The sequence below is a fragment of the Podarcis gaigeae genome, assembly GCF_964106915.1.
Source record: "Podarcis gaigeae genome assembly, chromosome: 4".
Classification (NCBI taxonomy): Eukaryota; Metazoa; Chordata; class Lepidosauria; order Squamata; family Lacertidae; genus Podarcis; species Podarcis gaigeae.
In genome coordinates this window covers 57,427,397-57,448,093 of record NC_139677.1, presented here as the reverse complement: position 1 = coordinate 57,448,093, position 20,697 = coordinate 57,427,397, and the positions used below count along the sequence as shown (strand labels likewise).

Below are 20,697 nucleotides of genomic sequence, written 5' to 3'. Positions count from 1 at the left end.
GCTGCCACTACTGGCTGGGAGCTGCTTACCCCTCCTTCCCCTCCGCAGCAGCAGAAGCAGCAGCAGCAGAAGAAGAAACCAGCCACTGAAGCCACGTTGCAGTTGCCCCTGATATTCTGAACATTGGGAGGACCCAAAAGAGTTGGGGCCCCAGGCATTGGCACCCCTGCTACACACACATCCAACAGTCCCCTGTCCATGCAACCAAGAAGCATTATCACGTTTCATTGACACAAAAGCACTTGAGGAGGGTGTGAAACCGAGGGAGAGTCCCAAGATCTGGGCATTTGACCCTGAGCCCCTGCATTCCTGACACATTGCTATGCACTAACGCATTTGGAATGAAATCCCACTGATACTATGGAAATAAGCTCCAAGTAAATATGGTTAGGATTGGGGAGCCGGCATGCTCAGGATCACGGAACACTGATTACCTATGAAAAATTAGGCATATTGTTTTTCCACAGGACAGGGGGCACACAATCACATTTGCACTATTATGTTCAAGAGAGTGTCTGTGTCCTGCTCCCATTCTCATTGTAATCTTAAATATACTCATTTGAAAGACACTTGCACTGGACAGTTTGACCAGCTTCTACAAAAGCAAGATCAGGTTATGAAGTAGAGGGTATGTGCTGGTAAGTACATTTACAAGTACAACTATTTCCCCCTGACAAAAGACTCTTAAGTGTTTTTAGCTGGGATGGAGATGGCAGGAAGGAAAGGGCAAAACACCCCACACTGGGTAGCATAGTTGGCACAGCGGTCCAATTAACACAACCCAGTGGGAAGTTCTCTTGTGTAAATATTAAAACTGCTCTGCTCTAGCACAGCTCTCATTTACTTAAATGGGAAGTACACAAAAAGGATTTCTGACATTTCTTATGTACTACAATGCTCTCATCTTTATGGCTCCTAAAGCCTAGAATTTGCTATCCCCCTCTTTCTTTAATACCATTGGCATATGTAAGCCAGTTTGGATGAATCATTGTTTATCAACTAGAAGCCTGGGTCAAATCTGTTATTAAATCTGTTTCTACAAGAGCTATGTAAACCAAACCTCACAATGAACACGTTCTCTGAAGTTTGCACAAATACCCCTCCCCGTGTGTTTGTTTGTTTTTGTATGTGCATATTGAATGTGTGAGACAAAGAACACAAATGTGAAATAATTGTAATATGAATTGATCTTTTAATTTTGTAAACCGATTCCTCTTGCAGTGTGTGAGGGGGAAAACATTGATCTTTGTTCCCACAGAAACATCTATCAGGGAAGTCTGCTTGCAGCTGCTATTTTTGAACAGCAGCACAATGGCAGATGGAAATGCAACTGTGCAGAGGCAGCATTTTACAGGAAGTCATTCCAACGAAGTAGTTCATGCAGATGCAATGGTTTTCACTATGGTTTGCACTATACTGCAAGACTTTCAGATTGCAGTGGTGCAGTGAAAGCAGATGGATTCATGTCCCAAGCTGCCTTACCTGAATAATCTTGTTGCGCGCAGTGACATTTCAGGTGGTTAAAGCATCACTGTTTCCATGTATGAACCAGGCCTAACACCTATATGCAATGAAAGGAGCATAAATGCGATTAGGACTGTGTTGAGCTAAGCTTGTGTATCTCTACACTCAGGTAAGAACTAAGGTGGGATTGTGATAAGAATCATAGCTCTTCCTCTCCCAGTTGCAAACAAGGTGAAGTGGAGCATGCATGTTAAGGGCGTTGGAGGGCAAACAGGCTGTTATCTGCATAGAACATAATGCATGCGCTAGGCTGTATTGTGTCTTGCAATGTCCTTCATTAACCTTCACAACAGCTATTCTTTTGAACATAGTAATGTGAACATCAGTGAAATAAAAACCCTCACACAGTTTCCAAAATTCATAGTGTTTATTATCTCTAGTATCATATTATATTGCATAAATACTCTATCCTTGTTATATGTCTTTTTCTTTTTTTAAAAAAGTGATAACTTAGGAGATCATATTAGCCAAGAAATATAAAAATAAATAGGTTCATTATATGCATTTTATTACCAATTATAACCCTTCTCAGAAGGGAAAGAATATAAATACTTATAAAGTACGCATCCTCTATAGCAATATATTTTACTATATACATATGGAGAGCCATATTCTCTCATAGTCTATGAACTAGCACATCCTTTTTAAATATGCAGGGACTGGCATACTGCTGTGGATGGACCTGCTATCCCGCAGCAATCTTCCCTGCCGTACAAGTGATTCAAACAATGCAAATTTATGGGGTGCCATGTATTAAGCGATTTTCTATCCATAAAATTCCATTAACTCTTTGTAGAAAACATAAGAATATTACTTTTGACGAGGTGGAGAGCTGTATCTGAACAAAATGGTGGCTGTTAGATAACTGAAATGGTAACAATGTAGGAATATGTTTTCATGGTGGAATCAGGCACATGCATATGCTCCAAAGCTAAATTTGGGTTTTGCTGGAGTCCTGTGGAACAATTGTGGGCATGAAGAACAGACACACACACAAGGGAGCAATCAATCCAGGGCAGTGAGAACAGTGTGCAGTTCTCAAACTGCTACCATTCTAACTCTGCAGGTTGAGCATACCAGCTACAATGAAGAAAAGGGATCTCATCAAATCAAAAGGTTTTAAGAGCACTACATTCTAGTTATCAGGAGATTTTACAAGCAAACAACATTGTAATTGTTTGCTTCCTGGTGGAGAATATCACTCTACTGTTATATAAAACTATTGATAGCAGCCATGAACAATATAGTTTCCCCCCCAAAATACTGTTATGTTTTTTGCTTTTGTGAGGTAGGCAAGAGCTGACCAATAATTAAGCTTAGAGGAAAATGGTCTTCCCTCTCCAACTTTGATTAAGAGAGGGATTTTATCAGTACCACAAAACAAACTCCATCAGTTTTAACAAAAAACCCAACTCTCACTAAAACATTGAAATGTTTGTTTAAACTTCTTTGGCCACTGCCTATGTTTTGTTTAATTTGTAACAGACGTAAAAGAGGAAATTGTAATGCCTCAGGACTTTTACCTGCTGAAGATGAAACAGCTAGCAACTAAGATTGTTTTTTATCAGATTTTCAGTTGACGTGGTTTTTTGTTTTGTTTTGTTTTACATTTCAGTATACTATCTAACGTTATTTGCACTGTTCGATCTCAGTGGATTCCCTGTGAATTTTCCATGCGAATTACAATTGCTACCTCTCAATAGTTCATTTTCAGTGCTTTGGTCTGAAGGGGAAAAGAAAACAACCAACTTTAGCTTCCCCAACCTGTTACGGTTTAGCTGCAGTTTGTAACATTACAGAAGTCTATTAAATGTTTAGGTTTCTTTGAAATGTCACAGCTTTCGTTGGACAATGTGGCACCATCAAAGGACATGCATCTTAACAATCTCTTCTTGAAGCCTTTCCCGCATGTCTTAGAGCATGGTGACCAGTCTCCCAGCTGCCACTGTGGGCATGGTGTGTCTGCACACGGCCGGACATCGCTTGGCTTGAGTTCTTTTGCACAGTCTGTGGCAGGCTGTCCATTAAGGTCTCTGCACTCTACAGATCTCCTCTGCCAACCAGTACCACAGGACTTAGAACATTCTCCCCATTCTTCAAAAATCCATTCAGATAAGATCGTCTCCTGAATTGCATTGAAAGAATCAGTCTTTTTGCTGGGAGGTTTCTCGGAACCTGCTTTCTTCACAAAATAGCTGTATTTGATCTTAAGTCGAAACGAATCACCCACGGTAAGGACCTGTATTGTTAAAGGTTCCTTCAGTGGGCTGAAGCTGCGGATTCTTTCCAGAGGAGCTGAGGAGCCACTGTATGTCAACACACTGCCTTTATGGGTGATGTCTTGCTCCACAGTTGATAGTGTATAGTCACCATTGAGAATGTAGGTGCCGTCTGCAGCTTTAATAGCAAGGAAGCTGCCGTCCTGCCTGATACCTCTGTGATTCCGCTGTTTAACTTCTATGTTCGTTGCCCCAGCAGGGATCACAACAACATCATGATAACCAGGTCTAGAGGTAAGAAAAAGAGGACAACAGTTGAGTCTCCAGTATATCCTTATTTACTCAAGGATCACGTTAAGTACAGAAACTTATGATTGACTAGATCTTTGCAGCTTCAAAAGTTGAAATTCCTGTACATTAACACAAGCTTTAAGTAAGCTTTTGATTTTAAAAGATGAAAGTTTGGTCCCTCAGCTGAACAATATAACTGCTCTACAATCCTAGTGGATAAGACATATCTGTAAGCTATTAGGAACAGTTAAGGATAAAACCCCACATACCTGGAACTAGAAAGTGTTCCAGACACTTTCTTGCAAGTAGATCCATTTCCTCCACAGACACCACATTTATCAAACTTCTTACTGGAGCCTATGATGCGATCACAGCCAGCTTTTACACATTGCCCCTGGACACAGACTGAAGTGGACTCTGGGCTACACAAGGTTCCATCCACCACCTTTAAAGAAAGCAAAGAAGCCATGATTAGAAGGGCACACATGTGTTCGTACTAACACTAAACATTTTTGGCACCAGGTACAATCCATCCAGAGTTAAACGCTTTTTAATCACAATAATTTCAACGGAGGAGATATTCAATGGTCCCAACTGAAAATCAACAGTGGGCGTCATAATAAAACTATAATTTTATTGTCCTTGTTCAGTGAGTGTGATGCATGTGTAGAAGTGGGTTTCCATAAACACATGACTGGCTGGATTCTGGACTTACATGCATAGAAAGGTACTGCATAACTGCTTCCTGGATTTCTATATCCAGCACTTGGGGTTGTGCGCATAGTTTGTGATCATTAGGAACTGTGTTGGTATAAAAGTGAACAGAAGTCCAGCTCTGTAAGCTAAGCATCTGTGAGGATTTTGGGGGTTGGTAGGGAATGTAGCAGAGTACAGTCTCCTCTTCCCTCTCAGAATTTAAGCCTCCCCAAATCTCTCACATTGGTGTTCAGAACTGACAACACTAAGTCCTTTCTTGGGCAGTTGCTCATGCATAGCATCACAAAGACAGCTCACTGCTACTTCCCTGTCTCTCTAGATCAAAAGTTATAAATTTATATTCTGTAACAGCAACAAACAGACTTTGATCTTCCAGCACTTGTGTCAGCAGGAGCCTAATTAATTTCTTCAAGGATCAGGAAGTCAGCATATAGCCAAGTAATATTTCATTATGAAGAATATGACTATACCTTACTTTAAGCTTTGGGGGATGAGTTTTTCTGACTAATAGCTCCAAAATTGAAACTAAATAGAATAAAAAGCATTTTATTACTTTTTAGAAGTTAGATGTTTAGTAATTAGGCATTGCTATGGTGTAGAGGGAGAATGAAGGAACCTGCTGGATCTTAGAAAATGAATAAATTCAGATACCATGTAAAATATTTTCAAAGGTATTTTAAAAATAAGATATAGAAACAGAATGACTATGCGCGCAAATCAGTTTGCAGTGGGAAGTCTGGACTGCAGTGAAGCAAGGGGAGTGAAGCTATTTGAATAAAGTGTTAGTTTCCATATAAGGGTGTGCCTCTCTAAGCAATTGTTAGGAGCAATAAAATTTAATGGCACATATAAAACGTTGCCTATAAGTAATATGCACTGACACTGACACCCACACCCACCTTAGGCTGAAGGACAAAGAAATAGCCAGTGCCTTTTGCAAGGCAGGTAAGCTTGCATCTGTCTTTGGGAGTAACTCCAGCAAACTTGGGTGTCCATTCCACTACAGGTCCAGTTCCAAAAGGAGACTTGGAAATGTCATTGTGAGTCTCACACTGTTCCTCCCTGAAGGTTTTGCCTGTTTACAGAAAATACATTTATTAGGCATTCTGAAGATATCACAACTACGGTACATTTCTTTTCTGTTTAAAAAACCAACCTGATTGTAACTTACCATTGTTGTCTGGACAGTCTTCAATGTTGCACGACCTGTACTGCACCCGCTTTCCCTCACAGTATTTCCCGCCGTTCTTGGGAACTGGGTTGTCACACTCTCGCAGAGAGTACTGCACTCCACCACCGCACGTCCTGGAACACTCTCCCCAGGAACTCCATGATCCCCAGGCACCATGAATAGGGGTCTACATTTCAAGAAACAAAAATAAGCCCACATGTGAAATGCTTTTGGGGAAAGCATCCATCATTAGAAACATTTTAGGCTGCAACTCTATGCCCACTTTCTAGTGACTGAGGCTGCGACCCTATGCATGCTTACCTGGGAGTAAGTCCTACTCAAGTAAGTCCCACTTATTTCTGAGTAGACATGCATAGGATTGCACTGGCACCGGGTCTGCTCGGTCCTGACCTGGCTATACTACCAGGTCATGTGACAGCAGCAGGGCAATTTGTTATACCAGCCTGGCAGCTAGCCTAATGGAGTGTCATTTTCCTCTGCTGCCCCTGCCCTAGTTGGCATGAGTGGCGTGACTGTGGTAGGGGCTATGCTGCCCCATTAGGTCATACTGCTGCCAGTTGGATGCTTGGACTGCCCCCTTACTTCTGAGTTAACACACACAGGATCACTATACTAAGCTAAAATATTTAGATTTATTGGAACTAAAAACTTGAGTGGCCCAGTGTATTCCTAATTTGTTTAGCCACGTCTTCATGATGCATTTTAAATTGTTGTGCATAGGATCTTGAGGTGAAGGGCAGGTAGCAAATCAAATCATCATCATCATTATTACTATTATTATTATTTATATTCCACCATTTTCCCATTCTGGGACTCAAGGCAGCTAATAATAATTACACTGCACATCATCACTTGATTAGATCTATATTTTCAGTTTTGTTTTTTAAAAAAAATAACCATAGGTAAAGGTAAAGGTACCCCTGCCCGTACGGGCCAGTCTTGACAGACTCTGGGGTTGTGCGCCCATCTCACTTAAGAGGCCAGGGGCCAGCGCTGTCCGGAGACACTTCCGGGTCACGTGGCCAGCGTGACAAAGCTGCATCTGGTGAGCCAGAGCTGCACACGGAAACGCCGTTTACCTTCCCGCTGGTAAGTGGTCCCTATTTATCTACTTGCACCCGGAGGTGCTTTTGAACTGCTAGGTTGGCAGGCGCTGGGACCGAGCAGCGGGAGCGCACCCCGCCGCAGGGATTCGAACCGCCGACCTTTCAATCGGCAAGTCCTAGGCGCTGAGGCTTTAACCCACAGCGCCACCTGCGTCCTGAAAAAAATAACCATACTTACATCATAATGCTTCCTGTCTGTCTTCTCAATGCACTTGCCATTCATGCACCACTTTTCCTCTCCACAAGTGGTGCCGTCTGCCCAAGGGAAATGCTTGGTTTGGCACACGAGCAATCCACCAGACATGCCAGTACACCACAAAGTTGTACATGTGCTGGCTGCATCAGGACAGTGTTTGGAATCTTCTCCAAATGTGAACTGGCACTGCCTATTCACATCATACTGTGTTCCAGGCAGATCAGAAGGGAGTTGGATAGGCTTGTGAGGCTTGTCCAGCAAACACTCGCCTGGAGAAAGGGGGGGGAAAGAGTGACGGAAACCTTTTGTTAAAAAAAGTTGGGTTGCTTTTCCTGTAAATAGAATAGTATCAGAAAGAGATTTGAGATGATCTGTTCTGAGACATGCACTCACTAGGATATTTTTTTATTTAACAAAATGTACTGCAACAAAATACGTCTAAGCAGGTGCAACAGAGATCTGTTGAACGATTGCATGAAAGTGATCAAAATAATGATTCAAAAGCACTGAAGATCATAGGTAGCAGTCTTAAGGCCACTGGGCCCACGCAGCTTAGTAGCCATGCTTACTAGGGCTGATGGCATTTGGAGTCCAACACCATCTGCTGGATGGCAGGTTCCCCATCCCTGGTATAAATGGATTGGCAGTGGCTCACTGGGGTTTCAGACATGATGGCCTTTTCCTTGCCCTACCTAGAGATGCTGGCGATTGAGCCTGGACCTTTCTGCTGGCAAAATGTGCCCATCTTTGCACACTACAAATGCTATAAAAATGACTGAAAAAAGGAATGCTTTAGACTATTGAAGTGAAGCTGTCAATATTTGACAACATATTTTCAACCATAAAATGGAAGTTGCCTGTTGAACTTAAGATCACTCCTATAATCTGGCTAGTATAGCATTCTGTTTCCAGTAACAACCAAGCAGAGGCCTCTAGGAAATGTGTGTTGAGATTTCAAAAGCACCAGTCCTGCTCTATATGCCCTCTCTCCCTAATACTCTGGAGCATGCTGGACACAAGCACGGGGACTGCACTTGTGTTACTATGTCTAATAGCTGTCTGATACAGCTGAAGAGCAAGTAAAATATGTTCTTGACATTGTCACAACAGTATCAATTTAGCTTTCACGCAAGCATTTCCTGTTTGGCTTAGAAAACCCACCCACATGGCTGAATGAGCCAATTGTGTGGGGTTTTCTCATGCAGTCAGCACCCAACCTTTCTGGAATGGTGCAACTTCTGTGGGAAAGACCATCCTTTAAATAATTTCCCAGGGGTGTGTAAGTGGTCTATAGGGCAAGTAACAGCAGACTTATATTAGAAAGCAGCATAATGAAGTGCAGAATTGTTTCAGTAAGCTGGAAATTAAAGTGTTAAATGTAAGCAGTATATGAACCCTAGCATTACAGAGATAAATTGAAACCACGACTTACCATGGCCATTATCCAAAAACGTAGTAATCATATAAGCACTGCACGGAGACCACGGCTGGCTTCGATCCAAGTTGGAAAGCATAGATGCCATCATATGGGAGTCCCTGCTTATACCATTAATACCAGCACATTGCTTTGCATCATCATGGGGCATACTGAACACATGGCCTGAAAAAAAAGGTAGCATCATAAAATCTGCTATATACATTATGACTCTTTAAAATTACCTTCTGTTACACTAAGTATTAAACATCTGCATGGATGTAATTTTGATGTGTACTACTGGAGGAAAGAAGTCACAGTTTAGGAGTCCCAAGGACAAAATGATAACAGAGCAAGTTTTGTGTCAGGGTTGCGAGGCCATCTGCCAGGGTTGCAAGCAGCCAAAAGCTGCAATTCACAGTATAAGTAAACTTTGAACAGAAGACCCTCTCTTACTTCCTTTGGTAATTCACATTACCATTCACATTTGGCCAATGGACCCACAGTAATGCCCCCATGGAATAAGGCTGCATAATGCAGCATTGGAGAATTTTGAAAATAGTGCAGATTGGACTGCTCAAGCAGTTCTGTCACTGTTTTTCATGGCAACAAAACTTTTTTTGACATGTGTGAATGCTTCTCTAGGGAGGCGGGGAAATCAGAGAGAAGGGTTCTGACCTATCCTCCTTAAGATCTAGTTTTCTGTGTAAATTGATATTTTGTTGTTGTGGGATGAACACTCAATAATGCACACACCCCCACACCTGTAGTCTGAAGAGGAACAACCCAGGCAAAGGTTTACCACCTCATTGAGAACTAGACCACAGCAACAGAGAATCATGCTGATTTAATAGCTTAAATGCAGACTAAAATGCATAATATATGTTTTAAAATAAATCAAGGCTGCCACAGATCTCAATTACCTAATTCATGAGTGGCGGTAAAAGCGGCTTGCAAGCCATCATCTTCTATGACAGAGCAACTGCGGTTTGGATCACAAGCTGTTCCCACATCAGCCATCCCAAGTGTATCACATGTCTTGGCACCACAGAGATCCTATATAAGGAGAAGAAGAGCCAGTTTCATTATTAATTAGGTCAGGAGCTTAACCTTGGCATGAAGAGTCTTACTTTGGCAGTTTGCCTTTCCTTCTGGAAAGAGCATTAATACTCAGAATTTCAACAGGTATAAAGATAATTCTCTCTTGGAAGGACTTGTACAAAACTTTGCTATGCTAATTGTGGTAGTCATGCTGCAAAGAAATATATTTTAAGTCAATAGTGTAAGTTTCCTAAGGAGGTTTTTTAAAATAAACTGTTTGGGTAATTATCCCACAGTATAATGTATGAGTTTTCCCCACCTACTTTATGCAGTTGTGTGGCAATGGAAATTTACCTAAAACTTCTTGTGAATGAGTTCCAGGTGGATTTGCCGTTCAAGCAGGAGCCAACAAATCTCACAAATCAAATTCTCAGCAGTATGCATGCTGAACTACTTACTTTCTGTAGTTTCCAAATGGGTGAAATTACAAAAAGTATAGCAAGTAAAACTGGTGCATTAACATATTTCTTCACTGACTGGATCTTTGGAACAATATTTCTAAAAAAATCAAATGAAACGTTTCTGGATACATTGGTTCCAAAGCCTTATGATAAATAAGTAAATAAATGTATTATTATTTTTTTAATTTTTAAATCCTGCCTTTCCCCATCATGGAACCCAAACTGGGTCCCATCCAAACACTAACCAGGCTCAGACCTGCTTAGCCTCAGCTTAGCCTATGTACTTCCAGACCATACTTGGAAATCTGCCAAACAAACACATTCCTTTTTCATTCTTTTCTCCTTACCTGTCTAGTGAAAAGAATTGCAGTGTCATAATGCTCAGGATGCCGGTCACTAGGAGGATTGTGTTGCTTTTGCCAGTTGCAGAAATTTTTTAAGGTAAGCGCAGCATTTGAGGACACATCAGGCCCCTTCTGCTCATCATAGATGACCATTATTTTCACTACCACCAGACTGACAGAGTTCCGGATGCTGGGATGTTTATACAATTTGGCAGCCACAGACAGGAGTGTCAGAAGATAATGTTTCAGCCCATTGCCATGGAACTCTGCCATAGATTGGTCAGCTACAAGCAAGGTTTCCACATAGCGATGGCTTGACACAAATCTTTTCTTCCTTGTACTTCTATGCCCTGTATTTTAGAAAAGAAAAATACTTATAAATAGCTGACTGAGGACTTGTTTTATACCTAGAGCTTGAACAGTAAACATTTCCAACAGTGTTTAAAGTAGCAAAGATGCAACTTATCATTATTATTAAAAGCAAATTCTGTAATTCTTTTTCAATCCAGGCAATATTTCCATCACAGGTAAAAGTATAAATCTCCCTTGCTGCTGTGAATCATTCTTCACAAGCAACCTAGGCCAGGATTCAGAATCTAGAAATAAGAGGCTGACTCAGGATCAGGTCCATGGATCCATGCATGTTACACGTGCCCAAGTTTCTGAGCTTGGCATAATACTAGGAGTGCGGTTTCCCCAATTTTCTTGGAAATGGCACACCTCCATGCTGATGACAGCTGCTTTCTTGGTTTGGAAGCAAAATTCCTTGCCTGCCTGTAGGAGGAGTTATTCCTCTAAGAAAGGGAAATTGTTCCCCTATTACTGCCAGTAGAGAAGCAAGGGATCATATTCCCTCTGCAAAAGGGTAATGTCTCATGTCTCCATTGAGCTCCCTGCTGCTATAGTCAGGCAGAAAGATGCCCCACCGTCCTACTGCTGTAAGTTAAGTGTGCTACAGACACACAATTTCTGAGCCTCCTAAACAGAATAGAAGTTTGTCATCTTGTTGATCAAATGGTAGGCTACAGTATGTGGAAGCCCAGCTCACATCAGCTAATGAAAAGCTTTATCCTTTTTGCATTGCCCGTTCAGCCCTCAGTTTGAAACTGGAGTGTGATTTCCATGTGGAACAGCTGTAATTCTATTAAAAATAAAATTTGTACTTAAATAAAAGCAAAGGGTATTTATGGAACCAGGAATGAGCATACAATTAATTTGCTGTAGGATTAACACGACTGGAAGCATGCTTGGAAGAAGTGCCCTCCCCCCTTTCCGGTAATAAAACCTTAGGATTATGTCATGCTGGCACTGGAAATCAAAAGCCTTGACTAAGATTGTGGGGCTCCACGTGGAAAGCAGAGTGCAGGAATAAAAGTTTGTGCCAAGCAGCCAATTGCTACTGTGACCCAGTTCTTGTGACCTCACTGCATCACTTTCTATGCTCCAGACACTGTGCCCTTGTCTTACTCCTAGTGCCTTTTCCTCTACTTTCTCATTGGCTGCATGAGTCATATTAAATGGTCTTCATTCACAAGCCCTTATTGGGCTGGAACTTCCCCTTTGCTACACCTGTGTCCAAAGGCATGGTTGTGAATGATCATACTGTACAGCAATTACCACAATTTTAGGATACTTTTGTGTCAATAAAGACCTGCCTTCTCTCCCCCCCCCCCATGAGCATATACTTGAGGATACAGTGAGCTCAATTCACTATTCATTCCTTCCCCTTGCCCCTTGTAATTTGCAGTGGAAATTTCCTAATCATAAAGGCCATGTAAATGAGTGGAAGCATCAACAGTTTTAAGTTGTTCATTTAGCTACGGGGGCTTCCCTTTCCTGCCCATGGAGCTAAAAGCAGCTTTGGAAAGGAGTGACTGATTTAAGATGAGGAAAGGTACAAGGTAGGAAAATATATTCAACAAGCATTTACTGCTGGAATTGTTGCTCAAGCTTCAGAAAACCAAAGAGTGTCCTGTGTCTGTGTCATCCATAAAGATCCAGTGATGTAGATGGAAATTATACCTGAACTACCTCCTCTCATTCATATTTTGGGACTAGCAATGGTTGTTAGATTACTTATTTCAGAATAATTCTGCATAGGTTAAGGCTGCATTCCTATGCACACTTACTTGGGATTAGCTGCTATGTCTCTGGGATTTGCAAACTGAGGAACCTAGGATCAGAGTGCAATCTCTAATTTCAGTAGAGCGTATGTTTTATTGTTCAGAGAGCACAGATTTACATATTTAGGACTCAAGAGTACTATCAATGTAATTTGATGTAGATATGTTTATTTATGAGTTACAATGTAATTTTCTGGATAATTGTTTCTTAGCCAATATATACAGGATTGCAGCACCACTGCTAATTGCACGATTCTGCCTTGTTTTAACTGAAGGGAAAACAAATCACATTGCACTTAGGGTATGTTCAATGCAGTCCAGTTTACTTAGTAATTGTGTTTGGGACTGTAACCCAGGCTCCAATGAATCGTATTTCGACCCTTAGCCTGAACATTGTACACAAGCACTCCTACACATGCTCGATGGACAGGTTGACCCTATTTAACTCAGTAGAATTTATTTCCAAGCAACATAGGATCAGGTTGTGTGTTCATTAATTTCAATTCATATTCTGCTAAAGTCTCCTCAAACTAGTAAATGCCACAGTATTGCCCCTGACTCCTATGAGATTATGCCAAAATAAGGTTTGCAGATTATGATGGACCTGCCCTTTTCATTTATTTTGGACCCCCTTACAATGATCTTTTTAAAAGGTTAGGGTCAGCTTTCCTCATTATATGAACTGCAGGCTATTTACTTTTTAGAAGCTTCTAATTTTAAATGGTAGAGGGGCAGGGAATATAGTAAGTACTTTTGGGGGTATTATTCTAGAGTAGGTGGGCACAACTTGGCACCTGGCATTCTGTAATGTCTAATATTGGAATAATGGATCCACACCAAATTTACTCCAGAGCAGTCCCAAATAAAGACCTCCATGTGGACAACCAATGTAATTCATTATTGGACAATGCAATCCTGTGCGTTTGTCGGGAAGCCAGCCCACTGCGTCCAACAGGACTCACTCCACTTGCATAGGATTTAAACTGCTTGGAAATGGTGCCTGTTGCAATCAATGGAACTTCCAAACAAATATTCTTAGGATCTAAAATAAGGACATTTCTGAAGAGCTTATTCAGTCATACAATCGTTGCAAGCATTCTTAAGTGCGACGGAATGCAAACTCTGGAAACTACACTTATTTCCCTAAGCACAAGTTAGCTTTGTTATAAATCTCTCTCTCTCTCTCTCTCTCTCTCTCTCTCTCTCTCTCTCTTTGCACCCACCCCCATTTTTTAGAGTGGCCAATCGGAGGAAGTCGACTGCAGCCTTTGGACCACTCCGGGAGCTTTGGCAAAAAAGTGCGGCCGCCGGGGCGCATGCGTGCCACGCCGCATCCCGCTGACGTTCCTACAGAGCCTGAACTCCCTTGGCTTGGAAGTTCCGCGGCTTCCCCGCCAAGGACAGCCAAGTGCAGGGAGGTTAATACCTGCGCGAGCCGCGTGCTCCGGTGCTGCTGCTCCTGCTGCTGCAGCCGCCGCCTCCTTCCCTTCATGCAGCTGCGGCCGCCCTTCCGCAGCCGTAGAGGGGAAATCGGAGTCCGTCACTCCGCACTTCGCTCCGCCGTCTTGCCGGGGGCTCCTCCGCAGCCGGCGCCGCAGGACGTGCAGCCGAAGCGGCTCGTCTCCTCCTGGCGGGAGGGAGGCGTTGGCCGGTTGAATGAGGTACTCGACGCCGCGCAGGTAGAAAGCCCCGCGGAGCCCTCCGCACAGGCTGAGGGCGGCGGCGGAGTGCGCGTCGCCGTTGACCGTGCCGGAGTAGAAGCAGCCGGCCAAGGCGCCCGGCTGCTCGGAAGCCTCTTCCTCTTCGCTCCGGGGTCGGCTGCCCACGTACTGCAGCGTCAGGTCCGGCGCCAAAAAGCTGCTGTCGGGCTGCAGCTCCAAGCTGAGGCGCTCGCCAAAGGCGTCCAGGCGGTAGAGCCGCTGCTGCTGCCGCCCGGCGGAATCCAGCCTCACGGGCACCACCAGCGCCTTCTCCTCCTCGTCGGGCTGCCGCGGGCTGCCCCGAGCGGCCAGGCAGAGCAACAGCGCGCTCAGCGCCAGGCGTGCTGCCGCCCTCTCCATGCTGTGCTGAGGTAACTTGTGGAGGAGAGAAGGGACCGAGGGCAGGGCAAGCGAAGACGCCCCGAAGGCGGGCGTGGGCTCGGGCAGTCCAAGCGAAGCCCCGGCGCTCCTCTCGGGACGACTCTTGAGGCGGGAAGGGGCACCGCCGCTGCCGTGCTCGCCTCGTTAAGTGAACTCTCGGGAGTCCGCTGAGGGAAGCGAGCGAGGCGGGTGCCGGCTTCGCGAGCGCCTCGGCTGTTCGCCTTGAATGCGAGCGCCGAGGCAGCCCGCCCTGCCCTTTATGGGATGCGCTCGGGGGAGCCCCCCTCCCCCTACCCGAGGAGGCGGGACCCCCGTAGACAAGCTTTGAGCTCACTGCGTGCGTAACTCGTGGCTGCTGCTGCTGCTGCTCCTCGCTGGCGCTGGACGCCTGCCTCCAGCCCTGGCCGGCCGCCACACCCTCCGCGAGGAGGAGGAAGAGGGCGGCGGCGGGGAAGGGAGACGGGCCGGGGCCGAGGGGGAGATACCTGCTCCAAGCACGGCGGCTCCCCCCGCTCAAGCCGCCTGGCCGAGCAACGCAGCCCCGAGGCCGCGCGCCCTTCCTCTCCCCTCCCCGCCGCCGCTGCCAGCAGCTCAGGTTTTCCACGTAGGAGGCGCCTGCTGCGGTCGCTCGGTGTTCCAGGGAAGGGAGAGTTGGAGGGGGAGGACGCCGAGGGCAGAGGTTTCCTCGAATCTCCTCCACCCAAGAAGATCTCCGACGACCCTGCCAGATCTTTGGGCTTCCCACTCGCTCGCTCTCGTTTGCCAAGGCAATTTTAGGAGGACAGAGAGAGCACACGTCGTTTTAGCACACGAGGCAGTGTGTAAGATTCTAGCAGGCGTCTTGTTTGATCCAAGGTACGGATCATTTCTCCAAAGGCGTCTGCCACTCACCTGCTGTGAGATCCTTTCTAAAGCGGGGTGACAGTGGCCCACGCTAGCCAACATCTGTCCAGTCCAGCTTGGAACAGGTTAATTTGTGGGCGCTGGATGTGTAAAACGCCGTTTAATCAACATGTTGCATTTTTGCTAGCTTTTTTATTGTACAACTCTCACTTTTTGCAGCACTGTTGACCAAACCAGAGGAGAAAGGGTTAGGTGAACAAAATACACTAGAGCTAAATCATCTGTTTCCCCTCCTTGAAATGGACAGTGGTGTGTGTTGTTCATTTGACCCTGATAAATTTATTTTCTTACTCTCAGATCAGGGCTCCTTTGGAAAAGGAGAACTAAGGGTATGATGAAAAAGTCTCCAATTACAGGGCAAGAACAGCATGTCCTAAAACAGAGCCTCACGAATGTAATGGTTGTGAGAGCGATGATTTTACCTATAGCTTCCTGTTCTTGCACAGCTCTCATGACAGCTCCACTCTGTTGTACACCTGTACTTCTGGGAAATTTGTATTATTTTAAAAACCACTTGAACAGGCACATTGCGTATGTGCAGCAGCCAATAAACTTATCTTGAAATCCCAGCTAAACTCTAGGAGTACAGCTAATCCACTTAATTATTTATATACAACATGCTTGAGATGTCCAGTATTTTGACTGCTTTTTTCCTCCCCCCAGTTAAGGGAGGCCTCTTCTTAAGACCCCAGGGCAAAGAACAATCAGGCACATATCTGAAACATAGCTGTCAACTTTTCCCTTTTCTTGCAAGGAATCCTATTTGGAATAAGGGAATTTCCCTTAAAAAAAGGGAAACGTTGACAGCTATGGTCTGAAATGAACAAAACTAGTGTGGTTATTGCTTAGCTGCTAATAGTTCTGAATCCAAAGTTCTCCATTGCATCACATGCACACTACACATTAGGTTAAACTTCAGAGAGTTTCCTTCCTTCAGTTGGCCTTTGCACAATGACATTTCAGCACAGTCATTCTAAATCAAGGGCTTTGCTCCCTAGATCCAAATGGAAGACTTTGCTCAGCAAAGTATATCAGGACACGTGAGTTGCATATTCATTATGTAGGATACATGGTAACCTACATGTATATGTGTATTCATACCATTGTGCTGCTTCAGGTAGAGCTTTACAACTTTCAAGGTTTGTTTCAGATGTGTATTTTACAACATATCAAGTTAATTATGGTAAAATAAGCTTTTGTCCAACTGCTATATTTTCACTCAGATAATCCATACCCCTTGGCACCTTTCTAGGGGCAAGTATAACTTTTTCAGCATACCCCTAGAACGCCACTATCTTTACACTGAGCCAAGGGACATTACTAGATTAGAATTATTTCAAAACCAGATGAACCTGAATCATGGTAGAAATGTAGAAGACCTTCCAAATGGAAGACACTGGTACAATGGGTGTATGTGGAAATTCCCCTCTGGAATCCCCTAGTATATATTGGGAAAGTGAAACAGCAAGTTTATTTCAAAATGAGCATTGTGCTTTCAATAAAACCGGCTGCTGGTTGTGCATATGCTTTCTGTGCATTACATCATTTAAAATGTTGTGTCTCTTTTACTTGGAAGTAAGTCCTTGTAAGTTTGATAAGATTTATGCCCAAACAAGTATATATTGAAGCCTTTGATTGCTGATGTAATCATACTTACTGGGAAACAAGTGTCTTCAAGTTTAGATTCTAAGGAAGTGCTATTCTAAGAAATGTACTTCCTTCTGTTAAAGTAGAACAATGAATTACATCATGTAAAAGACAGCATTATATATACTTTTAGAATTATTAGATTGCTGTTGTAACCAATTAGCTGCAGCTGCAAGTATTTTTAAGTTGTAATGGTAATTTAAGCCCTTCTGTATGCAAATACACCCCTCCACTGGTTAAGCTTAATTTACATAGGTCACAACACAGTTTTAATGCTATCTTGTATAACTTCAACACTACTTGTCTGTTTGTGTGCACATGCGTGTGTGTGTGTGTTTGTGTGTTGGAGGCTGGTGTGAAAGATACAGACCACCTTAAACTTTTTGACATTAAAAAGCTATCAGTTTCTCCACCAGGTGGCACTCTGCTATCAAAGATTACTTTCTAATAGTGTTTGCTGCAATAGATGCTGAACTGAAGTTAGTGCAAGCATTAACATTTTGCTCTATGGACTCAGTATTTTATTACAATAGTTTGTTTAACACTGTCACACTGTTTGTATAGTATCCGATGAATAATTTTAGCAATGTAGACACACTTAAGAGGCAGTTTTCTTTTTCTGCTTGGTATTTTAAGGCTGAGTAGCAAATTGAAATCCCATTGAAATCGATGGGTACTTCTGAGAAGACATGCATAGGATTGTGCTGTAAATTAGAGAAAAACATGCCATTGGGACATGCAGTACAAAACCTTGCATTTTGTTAGTTAAGCAATTGGGTAAAGTTCATACTAGCAGACAAGTGTTTTACCTGTCTAATAAAGCAGATGGTTGTTATAAGAAGACCTCAGGGTTATATCTCACTTTAAAATGTACTATTGGAATTTAGGGCTCATTTACACTTTTGCTTGTGTCATGCCAAAAATTACGGGTCCAAGTGGTTTTCAGCTTGACTCACACTTTCTCAGCATGGGTCCTAGAGGGGACAAGAGGAAGATCAGCCTTTAGTCCCACTGCTACCAAAGGAGTGTTCTTTCAGGTCCTTTACATGTGTAATCTGAAGAAATTCCCACTGCATTCAGTGGGGGTTTCTCCAAAGTAAGTGAGCACGGGATTCCATCTTTAGGTTGAAATTCTGTAGCCACTTGGGAGTCAATCCATTCATCCCAGTGGGATATTCAAGTAGACATACATGGGCCTGCACTGTTAATATGGCTTTAGTCCCCTTGATGGTGGGAACTAAGTTCAACTAATTTAGTCTGGATCAGGCAGAACAGTCCTCCTTCTCTGCCCCTTTGCACCTGGCTGGGAGTGGGGTTGACTTTCAGTCCTGCTAGTGAGATCCCTGCCAGCAGGAGTTAATAGAACACTCCACAGTGGGGCTTCTTGGGCTCTGGGATGGACTGCTTCTGATCTTGTCATGGGACAGCTTTGAGTTCAATTGCTGCATCAGCTCCAGGCTCATGCAGTGATCATCCTGCCTCCCTCCTTAGTCAGTGTGTGCAGCCCAGCTGCGGATGTGGCTGATGGCCCTACTGCTCAGCAAATCTTTGCTGCAGCGGGGCAGGGGGGGGCAGCTCCCTAATTCACTTAATGGAATCTTGAGGCAGGGGATTAAAGGATGGACCAGCTGACTTTGGATGGGATACAGAATAATTAAAATAATCAGCTAAAATAAAAATAAAAAATGGAATGATTTTGGAAGGATTAAGGATGGGAATAGAGCGACTTGGGTAAAAATAAAGTTTGAAGGGGGCTAATGGACTAATCATTAATGGACCAATGAAGGAAGAGGGTGAACTGAGGGCGTAAGTTAATGTATGCATTCAGCATTTAATTAAAATGGTATTCATTTTCTGCTTCATGCCAATTTTTTCACTTCGGCTAGGCTTTCTTTCTTTTCTTTCTTTCTTTTTTGCCATGGGGCTTTTGGAGGGTTGGTCATGGCTCAATATAGTCTTTTGCCTGAAATAGTTTAGCTAACCCAAATCTCCCCATATGAACCAGCCTGCGATCTTATGCAGAAACCCTTCTGCACACCCAAGGAAGGTGTGGAGGGCAAGCACAAGAGAACAGGCCTTCTCAGTAGTGTCCCCCCCCCCCCACTTTGAGGAATGCCTGGTGCCATCATTATCATTTTTTCAGGTGTCATGCCAGGGCATTTTTATTCACTGAGCTGGCATCTTTTATGAGACTATTTTGCTCCATCCAAAATTTCTCTGATACTGTCATATGGATAGTGAGTGCTAGTTTTTCCTACCTCAAAAATGGTTTTATAAACCAAATTTCTATCTGTGCAGTTTGTGGAGTTGCTTGGTGTAAGCAGAATGTAAGATCTCACAAGACATTCAGGTGTCAAGTTGAGCTTAGTACATTTTCTGTGTGGAATTATTGCATGTCCAAAGTGTTTGAGTCTGAAACCACAGTGGACAAATGTGTAGGCAATTGTGACTAAAGTGGTGGTTGTGGCATTCTATTTACTAGATGCATACCCATTTAGAAATGTGTCTACCCATTTAGCTTATTTTTGAAAAGAAGAAAAGAGAATATAAATAAGAATACACACCACCAGATGGCTCACTTAGATCAGGCAACTGCTCGTTTTGATGAGGAAATATTCCAAAACATTTGAGTAGATTTACCAGTTCTGTAGATGTGGCTATTTGCCATTCATGCATGCCCATGGGTTTGAAAATAGGGATGTGCATTTTGATAGGGTATTAGCTTTGTTGAATGTTAATGTTGGTTTAATGCTTTGGAAGTTAGGTAGTAGTTGAAAATTCAGCTGCAAGTGTTGCATTAGGGAACAATGTTGCATTAGGTGTTGCATTAGTTGAACATTAAGTGTTGCATTAGGGAACAAATAGGAAACAATGTTATGTTAAGCATGCTAAATCTCGGTCATGTTCATTTTCAAGACAAAGCAGCTGTGCAGGGGTCCAATCCAGTTCATGAGCACATTACGTGGATAGGAGAGGCTTAATATTTTCCCTCTCCTGCCAATTTTAGCTATAAATTGTCCCTCTGGCTACTACTGTTCATTTGAGGTAAGAGTTTTCATCAGATAGGTGAAGTCATTCATTTAGTTTATTGCCTCATTATAAGATATCTTATATTCTGATTCTTCAGTTTAGCAGAGAGCAGAAAGTCCCAGGTTCAGTCCCTAACATCTCCAGGTGGAGCTGCGAGAGACCCAGGTCTGAAATCCTGGAGGATTCAGCTAGATGAGCCAATAGAGTGATCTAGTATCAGGTAGCTATCTATTTTCCTAAAACCAATACCCTATTTTTCTCTGATAAACTTTGCAGGATGCACACGCTAGTAGGTAGCCAACTAGCCTTAATTAATCAACTTTAATTTCAGTTTGTCTTTCAGCTTTAGAATGATCCTGTTATAAATTCTATCAGCGTAAGCATTTTTCAAAGCGTATAATCATGCAA

General features: G+C 43.2%; 1 protein-coding gene across 1 annotated transcript; it reads right to left on the bottom strand.

Moving 5' to 3' along the window:
* Positions 1-1,872: 1,872 nt before the first annotated feature.
* On the bottom strand, positions 1,873-18,940 carry ADAMTS1 (ADAM metallopeptidase with thrombospondin type 1 motif 1). Its single transcript, XM_083736330.1, has 9 exons — positions 14,055-18,940; positions 10,509-10,855; positions 9,583-9,715; positions 8,678-8,845; positions 7,228-7,514; positions 5,923-6,109; positions 5,651-5,826; positions 4,304-4,479; positions 1,873-4,031 (listed from the first exon to the last, which is right to left on the bottom strand). The coding sequence occupies exons 1-9, from the start codon at positions 14,686-14,688 to the stop codon at positions 3,299-3,301; spliced, it is 2,841 nt and encodes a 946-aa protein (XP_083592456.1). The 5' UTR covers positions 14,689-18,940; the 3' UTR covers positions 1,873-3,298.
* Between the last annotated feature and the right edge of the window lie 1,757 nt (positions 18,941-20,697).